The 16,337-nt window shown below is 41.6% G+C and overlaps 1 protein-coding gene across 1 annotated transcript in view; it reads left to right on the top strand.

The window, feature by feature from the left end:
- The first annotated feature begins 9,310 nt into the window (after positions 1–9,310).
- LOC141508958 (uncharacterized) overlaps positions 9,311–16,337 on the top strand; it is a 71,795-nt gene continuing 64,768 nt past the window's right edge. The window contains exons 1-5 of the mRNA XM_074218086.1: positions 9,311–9,439; positions 12,468–12,596; positions 13,114–13,178; positions 14,391–14,517; positions 15,537–15,632. Of these exons, the coding sequence (XP_074074187.1) occupies positions 13,146–13,178; positions 14,391–14,517; positions 15,537–15,632 (256 nt within the window). The 5' untranslated portion in view covers positions 9,311–9,439; positions 12,468–12,596; positions 13,114–13,145. The remainder of the gene's footprint in view (positions 9,440–12,467; positions 12,597–13,113; positions 13,179–14,390; positions 14,518–15,536; positions 15,633–16,337) is intronic.

Raw genomic sequence — 16,337 nt, 5'->3', positions numbered from 1 at the left:
AGGAGTCGGTGTGACCCCATGAAGATTAAGGCCTAACAATGATAAATGCAGTCAGCAAGCTCTGAGCTGACCTGGAGATCCAGCAAATATCTAAGGACTATCTGTTGGAATGAACTGGCCAGGAAAAGACTTTCTTTGTCCCTAACTTGCTGGGAAGCCTTAAGAAGATTCCATGCTTATTTCTAGTCCCAGTGTATTTTACCAAAAACCTCCATATCCACATTTATCTCACAATTATAATCTTTTTGTAGTGTAACATGATTTTGGAGATACTCCAGGGCCCTGACTTTTAATAAAGGAGGTGCTCATTCCTGAACCTGAACTGATGCCTTTCAGTATGGTATCCATCAAGTCCTGTCATTCCCTACCTTGGTGACAAGCAAGGACTTTTTTAAAAAAAATTATTTATTTAGGGCAATGGGGTTAAGTGACTTGCCCAAGGTCATACAATTAGGCAATTATTAAGTGTCTGAGGCTGGATTTGAATTAACATCATGTCTGCTGAGATATTAAGCCTGGAAGACACTAAGTCTGTCACTCTACTTATTAATGATTTGTGCTATTACACTTGGTATGGGAGTGTGACATGATCAAAAAACAGTTGATGGGGTAGCATTATTAATTTGTTTAGCAAATACCATTTGGGCCTAGTGAGTTCCAACAATCATCTACTGAATTATTAAGCATGTTACCAATAGCTACACAAATCAAATGGTTGTCATACTTGGAGAATATGTTATAAGGATCCTTAATTGTGGTGGGATTAAGGCTTCTTCTTTCCATTCAGAATAAGTAATACAATGAGTAGAAATGTTTAGTCTAGAATCCAGTTGCTGATTAGTAATATCTTTAGGAAAAATTTTAAATGCTTTGAACCAGAACAACTCTATCTCAAGAGAGGTAAATGAGTAATTTATAAAGGATGGTATCATTAGTTGTTGGGTATGGACACCAATTGAAAGGACAAATTATAGTTATACTCCAAGCAATTGATAGCAGAATCAAGGTTATGGTTATGTCCCAATCTACTTTTAAAAGTATTATTTTATTTTTCCCAATTACATGTTAAAACAGTTTTTTACATTTAAAAAAACTTTTAATTCCAAATTCTATTCCTCCATCCTTCCTTTCTTCTCCCCTCCATGAAATGGCAAGCAATCCAATATAAGTTGTACATTTGCAATCATATTAAACACTTCCATATTAGACATTTTGTATAAGGAGACGCAAAAAATAATTGAAAGAAGTAAAGTGAAAAAATAATATGCTTCAGTCTGTATTCAGACAATAGGAGATCTTTCTCTAGAAGTGTATAGCATTTTTCATCAAGCATCCTTTGGAATTGTTTTGCATCATTGTATTGCTGAGAATAGCTAAGTCCTTCACAATTCTCCAGCATATAGTGTTACTGTGCATAACTTTCTCATGGTTCTGCTCATTTCATTTTGCATCAGTTCATGAAAAAACAGGCTCTTCTGAAATCACTCTTGACTCTAGACTAAGGCACTCTATCCACTCCACCACCCTCTCCCATGACCTCTGCCCCTTTCCCACTACCATTTTTTTAGTTTTCCTTTTATATTATCTTTCCTCTTCAGACTGTTAGATCCTTGAGGACAGAGACTATCTCTTCCCCTTCCCTACCCCTTATTTGTGCTTAGCACAGTGCCTGGTACATATTAGTTGCTTAATCAATATTTAACTACATCATATTTTCCCCTCAGTTCTCAGGAATCATGTATGATCATAAAGCTGATCAGTTCCTAATTCTTTCAAAATTGGTTGTCTTAATCATATTATTGTCATTGTATCAATTGTTTCCCTGGTTTCTGTTCACTTTTCTTTGCATTAGTTCATACAAGTCTTCCTAGCTCTCTATGAAGCCATCTTTTTTATCATTTTTCTACAGCACAATAGCTTTCTTTTATACTTATACATTCTAATTTGTTCAATTATTCCCCAATTTATGGGCACCCACTCAGATTCCCATTCTCTATCACCTCAAAAATAGTTTGTGGGTATTTTAGTACATCCTTATTTTGTTTTAATTAGGAATACTTCCTCCCTGAAGATACTCTCCTATAGGGAATATTCTCTTTCTCTTTCTCTATCTCTGTCACACATATATCCTGACAGTACTCAAAAAGTTATTATCTCTTAACACAGTTCTAAGATTTGTGTGAAAACCTCTTTCTTGTCTTTTTGGGTTCAGATAGAGGGTCTTCTCTATTAACAATTCAATCTTAGCTTGTAAGTAACCAAATTCTTATTTATTCAAGATCAAATAAATATAATAGTACCTAGCAATCACGTAGCAGATATGTAGTTATGTGGTGTTTCAAATAGTTTTTTAAATTTTTATTTAAATTTTTATTATTTCATTTTATCCTGGTAACAATGCTGGAAGATAAGTAGTATTTTTAACCCTCATTTTTTAACGGTCGAGGAATGTGAGGGAGACAGAAGTTGAGTGTCTTGGCCAGGAGTCATAGAGCTCAGAAGTGTTTGAGGTTGTCTACCTGACTCCATATCCATCATTCACACCATTGTATTGATCCTGAAATTATACTTTTCCCACACTCATATAAAAACTCTGTTTATATTTTCTCCAGTTTTTAACCTAAAAGTTTCCTAATTCTTCAATCTCCATTCACTCTACAGCTTGTCACAATTAAATAAACACCTGCTCTTTCAGCACTCTGATTTAATTTGAATAACTGCTTCTTATCACTAAGCAGATCTAAGCACCAAAGTTAATTGTCCAGGCTAACTCCAAGCTGTTATGGGGAGAGGGGAGGGAAGAAAAAGAGGGAAAACATGTGGAACTCAAATTCTTACAGAAAAGAATGCTGAAAACTATCTTTACATGTGATTAATTGGAAATATGATCACCTATTGCTTTCTCCCTGCCCGTTTACTCCTTTCAAGAAGACTGGAAAAGATTAAATGCTATTTGTAAACTGCATGGTGAAGTAAGGCAGATTTTACATCACTTGAAAGTTATTGGGTCTTAAATGGAGTTTAGGACCTCCATCAACTGAAGAATGATTGAATAAGTTATGGTATAAGAATGTGATGAAGTGCTATTATTTGTAAGAAATAAGACCTTCCAACCTCCAAAGTAGTTTGCAACTTGTGGGATCACCTGTGTGGCTCTGTCAGTCTCAGTCTTTAATCATACCATAGGGATGGGAAGAAGTGCTACTAGAAATCTGGATGCATGATGGAATAGTCACAAAAATAAAGAGGAAAGACTAGTGAGTAAGCCTGTGAATGAAAATGGGTTAGGAATGAAGGTACTCTGGTCCCTATTTCCACCCACAGAAGTGGCAGCATTAGAATAGGCCACTAGAAGTCCATCACTTAAAATTGAGAAGCTTGCCCAGGTCACAAGAAAATCCATTTCCTCTCTTCAAAATGGGCACAATCGGCCTTACAAAATTGTATGGTCCTAGATCTTATCTCAACGTGACAGAGACCTGTGCTATAATCAATCAATTTTCTTGTTCCTATATTAAACTCAAGGGAAATTGTGATGAACCTTTATAAAATTCAACATGTTATAGCAGGGTTGCCAAATAACCCTGGGTGGAATCCTTCCTCCTGGTTCACTTGGTTACAGGTTAATGGGTGTCAGAGGTAACTAAGTTCTTTTAGCTTTAGGTAATGATTTTTATTTTGACTACGTAGTAACTGTTGCCCTAAACTGTGTGAAAGACTGACATCTAATGGTCTTTCCTTAATATGCAATCCGGATTCTGATTATGAAGTTATGATAAACTTTATAGCTTTGGCTTCTACATATGATATGTGTAGGGGAATGAGCTGACAGCTACTTGATTAATCAAAGTGAGGACCTGATGATACAGACTGAAGGTCAGTTACTAAATGGAGTTGGTTTGGTGTGGGAATCAAGAGAACCAATCAGATGCTGTCTCTGAATATTGAGTCCATCTTGTGGTACTACAAGTCTTATCCTACACCTAGTCGTTTTTCTACAATTCATCTCCTGAGAAGATAAGAAACTAGATGGTATAAGTCGTCTATTGTTTCATAAATGCAAGTGAATGCAATTAATCAGCACCTCTCATCTGAGAAAAGAAAGATTTCAAAACCTATTCACTCCACTTCCAACTCAACCAAAATTCACTATTTCCCCCACCTAACTTGGTTAATATCTCCTCCAATTTGAAATCAGATTACCTAAATTTGTATTCTGTGTTGTATCCTGCTGTTTTCTTTTAATTAATTGATTTTATTTGATTAATTATCGTTAATACCCAAGAATCTGTCTTCCTCTGTTATCAGTATCTTTACACTGGCTGGAGAATTCATTGACCCATTTATTATGCCTGTTTTGCTAATAAATTGCATAAATTGGATTGTTATATAAATTATTATATGTTACAAATTGTATTATGTTATACATTATTATAAATATATTATATGTAATTATACATTTTAAATAAATATACATTATTATAAAGTGTGACATAAAAAGTTTGAGACACAGTTTCTGGGTAATTTAAGTATTTTATTAATCATAGTAGCATATAAGGGGTCAGTGACACTATCAAATGACAAAAAGAAATCGGAGCGGATTCTCTACATTTATATGCCTTTGGATGAGTGGGTGGTACTGACAGGTACCAATCAGCTCTGATTGGTTAAAAATTCATAAGAGTATGAATGGGAGTTGGACATACTCTAATGAGGCTGGGAGATGTGACTTGGATACTACTCCCAACTTTGGGCAACCCAATCAAAAAAATTTATCTGAGTCTGAGTACAACACAATGTGCCAGAATCAACCTAAGTTTAAATTCTTTGTAAATTAGTAAAATATTCTATGTGGGGTATATTTTTAGGAAAGGTCAAGGATCTCCTAGTTATTTAATTGGTTATTTAATCATCATTTCTCTCAAAATTATTACATATTTTATATTATTAATATTACATAGCAAAACTATACATTTACTTTTTTTATTTATTTAAGGCAATGGGGTTAAGTGACTTGCCCAAGGCCACACAGCTAGGTAATTATTAAGTGTCTGAGGCTGGATTTGAATTCAGGTCCTCTTGACTCCAGGGTCAGTGCTTTTTCCACTGCCCCACCTAGCTGCCCCAAAATTATGCAGTTATAATTTATTGTTACAGATTATTTATTATAAATTACCCACAACTGATGGCAGAGGCAAAATTTGAACTCATATCCTCTGACCCAAATATAGAACCCTTTCTTTTTTTGCCTCTTTGTAAATCAGGGGCAGATATAAAGTGTTTCACATTAAGGCTGTATGTGCAAAAAGGGTCACAGAACCACAGCATCTTAAAGTTGGGAGAGTCCTTAGAAGTCAAATGTCAACCCCTACCTGAACATGTCTTCTTCCTTCTTCTCTTCCCACTAATAATAATAGTTATAATAGCTACATTTATCTAGTGCTTATTATGTGCCAGACCCTGTGCTAGCTACTTTTCAACTATCATCTCATTTTGTCCTCACAACATCCCTGAGGTAGATAATATTCCCATTTTATAGATGAAGAAACTGAGGCAAACAGTATTTCAGTGAGTTGCCCAGGTTCATGCAGCTAGTGTCTGTGGTCATATTCATATTTGAGTTCAACTTCCCAACTTCCCAACTCCAGACCAGGAGTCCGTCCGTCCGTCCATCCATCCATCCATCCATCCATCCATCCATCCATCCATCCATCCATCCATCCATCCTTATCTATCTACCTGTCATTACTACATTTCTGTTCTATCTCCTTTCATTCCTTTCTCTTTCTTCTCTGTCTCTGTCTTTGTCTGCTTCTGTCTGTTCATAAGTCTCTTTTTTTCCTCTCTACTTCCCCCACCTTTTTGTCTCTTCATTTTTGTCTCTCTGTGTTCTCTTGCTCTGTCTTTCTTTCTCTCCCCATTCTCCTCCCAACTTTTTCAGCAGCAGATACAGCAGGTATATTACTGGACTTGGAATCAGAAAGATTTGAGTTTAAGCTGTGGGATCCTGGACAAGTCAGTTAACTTCTGTCTACCTCAGTTTCCTTATTTGTAAAATGAGGATAAAGGAGTGCCATAGCATCCCTCTTACAGTGTTGTTGCAAGGATAAAGTGAGATGGAATATGGAAAGAGATTTTAAAGCACTATACAAATGCTAGCTATTTTATCTGTCTATAGCAATCTCTCCTAGAAGTTCCTGCCTATCCTCTCCCATATTTGGCTCCTGCTACTGGATGAATGGCAAACCTCCTAGATAATGTGAATTTTTGAGGGGAGTAGAGTAGAGTGAGAGGAATCCCTCTTTTCCTTACACTCTGATAGAGGTACAGGGATCACATTCCATCAAGCTGTTCCCTACTTGGAGTGGTCTTTACTCTTCCAGGACTGGGGTTGGCAGGATTGACTGTTGAGACCACTGACCAGTTTCTGACCAGCCAAAAAGTGGCCACCCTTCTTATCATGAGGGAACCTTCTTTACTTTTCTCAAGGTGTTAACAAGTCATAAACATTCATTGATATTTGTCTTTATATTTCATTTTAAAGCACACTTCATCTCCATTAACGTCTATCCTATGATTTTATCAATTACTTTGGGACAGCAGAATCAACTGTGATTAAAAATGGTTAATAAACATAGTTTCTGGATAATTTGATTATTTTATTAATAAGTTAGTATATCAGGGTGGCTAGGTGGTGTAGTGGATAAAGTACCAGCGTTGGAGTCAGGAGTACCTGGGTTTAAATCCAGTCTCAGACACTTAATAATCACCTAGCTGTGTGGCCTTGGGCAAGCCACTTAACCCTGTTTGCCTTGCAAAAAACCTAAAACAAAAATTAAAAAAAATAAGGTTAGTATATTATGAGAACCCTAAGATTGTAAGAATCTTAAAAAACATAGGGTTAAAACAACAGAAAATATAGAATTATATAGAAAACAGAAAATATAGATAAGAATGAAGTTTTATTCTCTGGGATTTAGCAAACAAAACTATAGTAATGGAGATCATCCCATGATGGTGACAAGGAAATTGGGAAAGAAATCAAACTTTATTCCATTTGAGAAAGGGGGAAAATAAACTTCTTAGTGGCTTATACATAGGAATTTGAATAATAACTCCACAAAGTTTATCATCTCTGAATGTCTTCCTGAGTTCTTCTCTTGTCTCTGGTCTGCTTTTGTCCTGAGCATTGTTCTCCTAAATTAATACAGAGTTTAATTTCTTTCTTTTTTTTTTTTTTAGGTTTTTGCAAGGCAATGGAGTTAAGTGGCTTGCCCAAGGCCACACAGCTAGGTAATTATTATGTGTCTGAGGCTGGATTTGAACTCAGGTACTCCTGACTCCAAGGCCAATGCTCTATCCACTGTGCCACCTAGCTGCCCCTAGAGTTTAATTTCTAACTAGTGAGGCAAGGTGATCTGACACAGGCCTAGTATTCTCTAAAGGGAATTAATCTTCTATCACAATATAGTTATGAGAAATTATTATTCCTTTTACAGTTATTAATAAAAGGATGATCATTTGACTATATCTCTTAGACCAAGGACAATCATGGCAGTGCGCTCCGAGCTTATATATTCTTTTGTGAGAGGAGTGGCAATCAACTCTGATTGGTGAACACAATAGGAAGTGAACTAAGGTTTCTGAGAGTGTTATTATGTCACCCCTAGACAGAGAAGCTATCTCTATACTCATACCATCTCCAGTCATGGACTTTCTAGAAAAAAGGATTTCTCTCCATCTAAGCTTGACTGAATGGAATTCACCTAAGACTAGATTGCTTGGAGGTTTGGATTGGGTCAGATAGAGAAGAGGTTAATTCAATATCATTATTAGCACTATTTCTCAAGAGAAGGAACTTTTGCACTGGCCCCGGAGTCAGAGGGACCTGAGTTCAAATTCGACCTTAGATACACACTTAATACATGCTCAGCTGTGTGACCTTGGGCAAATCACTTAATGCCATCGCCCTGCAAAAATAAAAATAAAAGAGAGTGAATTGTTAACATCAGGACTTTAGAAAGGGGGGAAACTCTGGACCTCCCTGGTTATTAATAACAATTTATCTCACAATTCTATGAGTGTATTATGAATGAGTACAACAAGTACTTTGGCTTGCTGGAGCTCCCCAATTATCTCGGCAACAGAGCACTGGCTGTATTAGCTAAGACGCCGAGTGGCTTGACATAACAAGGCTTTACAGTGACCAAGAATAAACCCAGTTGGGCTTGCAGAAAACTAGCAGTTCTGAAGGGAAATAAGCTCATTCCAGCTTTGAGGCAAACCTCGAGTCCTCTGAGTTCAGATCTAACCTCACACGCTGGCTGGTCACGAGACCCTGGGCACGTCACTCGGCCCCGTTGGCCTCAGTTTCCTCATCTGTCCCATGAGCTCGTCTGCGACAGTCTCTGCCGCCCCCCGGCCCGGCCCGGCCGCTCCTCTCCGCGGGTCACGGCGGGACGCGTCAGCACCGCGGGGCGGACAGCGACGGGGCGGGGCCCGAGCGGCGGGGCGGGGGCTGAGCGGCGGGGCGGGGCCTGAGTGGCGGGGCGGGGCCCGAGTAGCGGAGCGGGGCCCGAGTGGCGGGGCGGGGCCTGAGTGGCGGGGCGGACAGCGACGGGGCGGGGCCCGCGCGGCGGGGGCGGAGCCTGAGTGGGGGCGGGCCCTGAATGGTGGGGCGGAGCCTGAGCTGCGAGGGCGGGGCTGAGTGTCGGGGCGGGGCCTGAGTGGGGGCGGGGCTGAGAGACGGGGGCGGGGCCTGAGCGGCGGGGCGGGGCTCCCCTCCCCCACTCCTGTCCTTCCGCTCCCAAGGCGCCCCGCCCCCCGGGAGGAGATGGGGCGCAGAGCCCCGCCCCGGGCCAGCAAACATTTCCCCGGGGTGACCCTGGGGCTCAGCCTCCGGCCCGCCCTGACTTCTTCGGGGTCCCCCCAAGCAGGAGGAGGAGAGTCGAGAAGGAGGTGCCGGCAGTGCCAACCCCCCGTGACGTCACTGGTTCGGTGGGAAAAGCCGGATGGAGGCACGGGGGAGGGGCGACCCGGGGGGAGGGGCGACCCGGGGGAGGGGCGACCCGGGGGGAGGGCGACCCCCGCCCGGGCCTCCACGGGCTCAGACCCTCGCGGGAAAGGAAGTGAAATGGCGCCCGGTGAGGACGGGGCTCGGGAGGGGGGAGGCTGCGGGCCGCGGGCCGGCCCCCCCCATGGTGTCCGTGGGCGGGGCGCGGCGGGGGTGGGGGCGGGGCGGGGGCGGGGCGAGTTGCTCAGGCTCCTCCCCTTCCGCTCTCGGGGCGGGGGCACCCTCGGAGCAGGCGCTCCGCCCGCCGCCCCGCCCCCCGTGTGGACTACAAGTCCCAGCGTGCCCCGCGGCGGGCTCCTGCCTCCTTCCCTCCCCTTCCCGGTCCGGCTCCTCTCGGGACTGAGTGCTCCGCGGCGGCCCGGCCAGGTGAGCGCGCACTTCCGGGGCCCAGGTGAGCGCCGCGGGGCGGGGGGCCGTGCCGAGCCCCGACTCCCCGATTCCTCCGCCCCCTCAGGCACGGGCGAGGGGCCCCCGGCCTGGCCCGAGCCTTGGAGCGCTGTCCGGCCTCCGCCACGGCGCCCCGAGTCTGGGGGCTGGGAGCCCCCCGAGGGCATCCCCACCGTCACGTGGCCGCCTAGGCTGGGGCCCCGATCTCGGTTCAGCGGGTCACTTCCAGGCTGTCTCCGAGGCGCCCTTCCCCGAGGAGCCCTGGGGGACCCCCCTCCTGCCCCGGCCCCCCAGCGGGGCCTTCATGTCGTGGCAGGAAATCTGAGAGGAAAATTGGGGGCTGTGCCTTGAAGCCGTGGCAGGGAGGAGGGGCGGCACGTTTGGGGGTCCCCGGACCCCTCCCCAGTTGAGCCGAAGGCCAGGATTTAGCCCGGAGCAGGTAGCCGGGCCTGGGGGCTCAGTTCAGTGTCCAGGGAGTCAAGGATGGGCGGCGAGTGGGGCTCACTGAGGGCTGCGGGGTGAGCATTCTGGAAGAGGGGGCGCCGTGACAAGCACTTGTGAATTGGATGGGGGGCTGTGCCTCCCTTCCTCCCCCAGAGCCCTCTGGGCCCAGTGGCCAGACATGCACAGACCAGGGCTACTGGAGATGGCCCTGGATGGGAGGAAACCAGGGTGAAGTGACTCGTCCAAGGTCTCAGCCGGTCCCTGTCATGTCTGAGGCCCCCTCCAGGTCTGGTGCCCTATCTTAAGAGCAGCCTAAGAAAGCAGACAACTGTCTATCTCCAGAAGAGACACATTTGTGGAAGAGAGGAATCCCATTTTTTATGTCTATAACAAATGTCAAAATATCAAGTCACAAAGGAGACACTAGGGGGCGGCTAGGTGGCATAATGGATAGAGCACCGGCCCTGGAGTCAGGAGTACTTGGGTTCAAATCCGGTCTCAGACACTTCATAATCACAGCTGTGGGCAAGGCACTTAACCCCTTTTGCCTTACAAAAACCTTAAAAAAAAAAAAGAAAGAAAGGAGACACTAGTCTTGCTGCTAATTGTATTTCTTTTTTAGTTCTGACATAAAACAGACCTCATGGATGGGGAAGAGGATCATAAAGTAAACAATTATACTTTTATGCACTAATGTGTCATCTAATTGGTTGACTTCCAAAATTTTATAACTGTATTTTCTACAAATACTCAAATACTCTTTCCTTAATTTGTTTTGGATAGCCATCTTCTAACAATGAGTGCCACCTATCCATTTTATGGTAAATCTTAAGAGTATGAGTTTTATGAATAACATAAAATTTCTGCTATTCTATTTTTAATTTAAAATTAAGTTTCGTACTATTTACATTCATTCTGAACCAGTCACGGTCCAACAGTGACCAAGAAGGTTAGCCTGAGACCTATTGTTGGCCAATCAAGAAGAGCCACAGTAAACATATTCAATAGAGCACTGTACTACTCCAGTTCACTTTACAGATGAAGAACTGAGACAAATAGAATGACTTCTCTAGTGTCACACAACTAGTTCACATTTACAAAGGATGAAGTCCTAAATGTAACCACAGCTTCACAATTTTTGCACATCCCCTGTAACATTTATTTTCCTTTTCTGTCTTAATAGCCATCTGATTTTTCAATTTCCATTTTTGTAATCAACTGCAGTTTAGAGCATTTGTTCCATATCTAGAAGTCATTTAAATTTCTTCTGAAAACTATTTGTTCATACCTTTTAACCATTTGTTATTGGGGAATGAATTGCATTCTTATAAATTTGACTTGGTAATCTATATATTTGAAAAATGAGACCTTTATCTGAGAAACTTGCTGTAAAACTCCCCCCCCCCCCATCTTGGCAGCATTGATTTTGTTTATGCAACATTTTAATTTTGAGTTAATCTTAGTATATGATGTAAGTTACTGATTTATACCTAGATTCTGCCAAACCCAATTTCTAGCTTTCCCAGCCATTTTTGTTAACTAGAAAGTTTGGTCCCAAAAGCTTGGATCTTTGCGTTACTATGGTCAGTTGCTACTATGTTGGTTGGGTATCTGTTCTACTGATTTGTTACTCTTTAGTTCTCTTTCAGGGGAAAGTTGACGTCCTCTACTATAGTTTTACTCTCTTTCTTCCTGTTATTCATTTAACTTTTCCTTTTAAGACTTAGAATGCTCCACCATTATATATGATTTTATTCATATTTTTTTATTATCTATGGTACATTTTAGCAAAATTTAGCTCCCCCCCGCTTATCTCTTGATTAGATACATTTTTGCTTTTTTTTTGAGATCATGATTGCTATTCGTTTTGGGGTTTTTTTAACCTCAGCTGAAACTTAATAGATTCTTCACCAGGCCCTTTTCCTTTCTTGTGTGTGTGTGTGTGTGTGTGTGTGTGTGTGTGTGTGTGTGTGTGTGTCTGCTTCTAGTCTGTTCTTGTTAATGATATATTGTTGAATTCTCGTTTTACTCCATTCCATCTGCATTTCACATTCACAGTATGATTACTATATAATTTCTATATGATGGTGAAAAGACTGGAGCAGTATAAATTCTTCTAAGAGACTATCCTGGGTGCCAAGGTCAACTCTTGACTCCTAGATGACTTTCCAAGAACTGTTGTGAGTGAATTATAATAATTGACAAGACAGAGTCTGAGAAATATAACTTAGAAGCAAAGTCTGCATAATAATTGGGTCCAGGGTCCCTCAGGAGGTTCAAAGACCTTGAATACAACTTTTATATAGATTTTTATACATTAAAAGAAAAGAATAAGCAGGATACAAAGCAGCATTAGATAATCTGTTTTTTTTTTTCAATGGAGAAGAGATTTGAGACTTTCTAAGTAGAGAGGAGGAGAATGGGTGGGTAAAATCAGGTCATTATAGGAATAAAGCTCAAAATGGAAGTTGTTCACAAAATATTTTCACTTTGCTTCTCATACCAGAGCAGATTACCTGAAAACCTGAGCCCCTGAAGCTGAAATCTTTGCTTTCTCTTGCAGCTAGGATCCCCCTCCTCCTGGAAGCTAGCTGTGTATTTGAAAAGCCCAAGAAAGTTTGAGCAGGACCCTGCCTCTGTGTCTGCTGGATGCCTTTTTCATTAGCCCTCATCCTCCCAAGCTGACCTTCTGGTGAGTATTTTACAGGGATACCAGGATCACATCTCCCTCCCAGGCCTAGCTCTTGGGCTGGCTCCCAGCCCCTGCTTCTGTCCAGATATCCCAAATGTCCTTGGGCATCAACCTCTTTACCTCTACCAAGGATCCCAGTTGGCTTACCTTCAGATCTGACCCAGTGCATCAGTAGGAGGGAGAGCTCTGATTGAGGAGCCAGTGAGACTCTGGATATGAAACCCCTTCCTACCTTTGGGGTCTCTCTATAGGAGGATGAGTGAAAAAATTGGGACAGAAAAGAAATAAGAGAAAGTGAAAAGTAGTCTTTGAGTTTAGACCATTTTTGTGTCCAGGTCTTATTTTCCCTGCTGCCCTCCTCTTCTGGCTGTAGTCTTTCCCTTGAGGACAGTGCCCAGAGCTTTGTAACTCCATTTAGGACTTTATCCTTTGTAAATCCTTGTGGGTCAGCCCCCTTTCTAGGAGGAGAAGGGAAAGGCATTTCCCTCTCTGAGATCCTTCTCACTCTCCTGCTCAGCCTGAAGAAGACGAAGACCTGGATCCAGAGGGATGGCTCCTGGAATGCAAAGACGCCCATGGCAGGTAAGTGCAGTGCAGCCAAAAATTTGACACCAACATCAAGTTTGGTCTTTTCCATAGACAGAAGATTATTTATGAAGCAGTCAGAACATTTCATTAGCTCTTTTTTCAGGTCTAGTAGTAATTTTTCACTCAATTTGCTGCCCTCTCAGTTTGGAAGTTTTCCTCTATTACCCATGACTGATAATTGTTTCTAAATAATAGAACCTCTGAAAAAAGCGAATCCTCACATTAATAGGTATGGCTGATAATGAAATGAGAGAGCATCCAATAACTATGTATGTGTACATGTGACAGGTTGGAAAAATAGATAACCACTATCACATATCAAGGCATTTTCATGTCTTGTATTTGGTTCATCTGTTTGCCTCTTAAGTAATTATTCTGAATCTTGTTTCACATTGTCCTAGAATTTTAGTGTTAATTTTGAGATAACTGATTTCTCATAAACTGACAATGTCTTTCTTTTTATCTCAGTCTGTAAACCCAGCTAGTAAAATATGATATTCATAATAGATAAAGAAATGCTTCTTTCCCTATCATAATGATTAATTTCTAAGAATATGTGTAGTACATTAATAAATATACTGTGTAATGAAATGTGAACATTTATGCCATTAACAAGTGAAAGTTATCAGAAAGCAAAGGTGTTTGACTGTGACATCTTATCTATTGTCATCTCAATCCCTCAGTCAAAGCCTAAATGACTCTTCTTCACTTGTTTGATAACAAAATAGTATAGTTCTGATTGTTACTATCTATTAAAAATCCTTTTCATGTTTTCATATATGTGTTATTTTAGATTTTTATTCCTTTTGTTTTGCTTTCTTTATTGATCTCCCCCAAATACACAGGATTTGCCAACTTTTCACAAACTCTTCACTCTGAAATTTTGCATCATCTTCTCTCTTTCCCTTCTACACATCCTTATAGCTTAATTCTATAAAGAGATAGGTTCTCCTTGATTCTGTAGGGAGAAGCATTTCATAGTAAGATATTTCTCACTTTTATTCCAATTCCAAATATAAAATACTTTTTTTTTCAGTTTTCAACTGAGTTTTAAATAACTGTGATTTAAGTGTTGACTCTGTCCCTCCTAAGTCATATGAGGAAACTCTTTCTGTTCTTCAGTTTCCTCCTGTACATTGATGAGGGTTGGGCTCAGAGAATTCTGAAGTCTCTTAGAGCTTAAGTTTTGTGAATTTTGATGGTTAGGAGTCACTGACGTTCGAAGATGTGACTGTGGACTTCTCCGAGGAGGAGTGGTGTCTCCTGGACTATTCTCAGAAAGAGCTGTACAAGGAAGTAATGCTGGAAAACTCTTGGAATCTGCTCTCTGTAGGTAAGTGCAACTGCCCTTGAGAACTCTGAATCTGTCATCCAGAGTATCTTTCTACCTTCCCTAAGTGTCCAGGATTTGAGCATTTATCAACTATTAGAAAACCAGAATTGCTGGTCTCTCCATAGGGTCCTCCTGCTTATGGTTTTCCCTATCGAAGGTCTTTGTATTTTGTGAAAGGAAGCTGGGACTTTCTTGTGTTTCCCCTGAAGCTTCTCTTTCTTATTTTTAGGAACTTCACTTTACAACTTCAAGTTGTAAAACAAGCAAGGGTTATAAATTTCAGGCTTAGAGCTAATTTCAGAGATATCTAGCCATGACTTTTGTCTGCAAAATCTCTAAAAACTGTTCATGCAGAAATCCCCTGCCCAACAAAGAACTCCCCTCCCCCCTCACCCCCCATTGTTGGCAAGCCCACATTTTTAGCTCATTACTTCTAGTCTTGCCTTTTATGTCACAAGTTTATCTTTGTTCTTTCTTCATTCTTCCCCCAAATTCTAGTACAGATGGTGGAAAGAAAGAGAAAGTGATAAGTATTTACAAAAACTTACTCTATACCAAACCCTATGCTAACTACCTTTAAATGTCATCTCATCTGATCCTCGTACATCTCTGTGAGTCTAGTGCTCTTATTGTTTTCATCTTTCACTTAGGGAAACAAAGACAAAGAGAGGTTAAGTGACTTCCACAGGGGCACACAGCTAAGTGTTTGAGCTAGATTGGAACTCAAGTCCTCCTGACTCCAGACCCAGGGCTCTCTTACTCACTTATTTATAGTGGTATCTAGACAGTGTGCCCATTCTTCTATGAAGGAGTCAGACAAGACAAAATCTTCTAGTTCCAAATTAGCTGCATTATCTTCTCCCTGCCTCTATGCTCCTAACAATAAATACCTTTTCACCTTGATGAATCCTGTTCACCAGGCATTCTGTGGTCCTTGTTTGTACTTCTTCCTTTCCCTAAAGAGGAGTAAAATTTATATTTCTCTCCTTCCCCATCCCTTCTTTATTCCCTATGCCAAGGAATCCCAGTTCTCAGAGAAGATTTCATCTTTTATTTTGAGGAAAGGAAACCATCCTGGATCCTGGATCAAAAAGGCTCAAGATTCTCCTGTCCAGGTGAGTGAGATGAAAGCAAGACTATAAGGACTGTTTTCTTCAGAAGCATCTGTGTTGTTGTGAAGGTGATCCTAGTCTTAGAGGCAAGAAACTCTGACTTGGAACTTTTTTTTTAAAAAGAAATGTAACACTGGGAAAAAAATCACTGAACCCCTGAGCCTCATTTTCCCTAATTGTGAAATTAGAGGTTGAGCCCCATGTCCTTCACTATAAGACATCAGGGTTCCAAACTTTGGGACAAAGACATCTTCTGAAAGCATTAAGGACTGGAGCTGTCCCATTTGGGTTCTTTCCTAGACCTCCAACTCAGCAAGTATCTTTAAGCACCTTATATGGACCAGACACTGCCATAGTAGAAAGAAAGGCAAGGGACGAACCCTGCTCTCAGAGAGTTCACAATTTAGTGGGGAAGATAGCATGTACATCATTATGTGGAAACCTACTAGAGCAAAGAAAAATGAGAGCTGATCAAGAGGGGGAAAGCAGAAAGCTTAAGGTGAGCTAGAAAAGGCTCATTGTGGAAGTTAGGGTTTGTACTGGACTTCAGAGAAGCCAGGGAGAGCATTCTAAGCATAATGGTAAGGTCTATGGAGTCAGGAGATGGAGGTTCCTATTTAAGGAGCCTGTTATCACTGGATTATTCCATGTGGAAGGGCAATAAGGTGAAAGAAGACTGAAGAGGTAGGGACGGGGAAGTTAATGGAC

This window comes from Macrotis lagotis, chromosome 1, assembly GCF_037893015.1.
Source record: "Macrotis lagotis isolate mMagLag1 chromosome 1, bilby.v1.9.chrom.fasta, whole genome shotgun sequence".
Lineage (NCBI taxonomy): Eukaryota > Metazoa > Chordata > Mammalia > Peramelemorphia > Peramelidae > Macrotis > Macrotis lagotis.
Note: the sequence above shows the minus strand (reverse complement) of the source record. Positions and strands in the feature narration are given on the sequence as shown.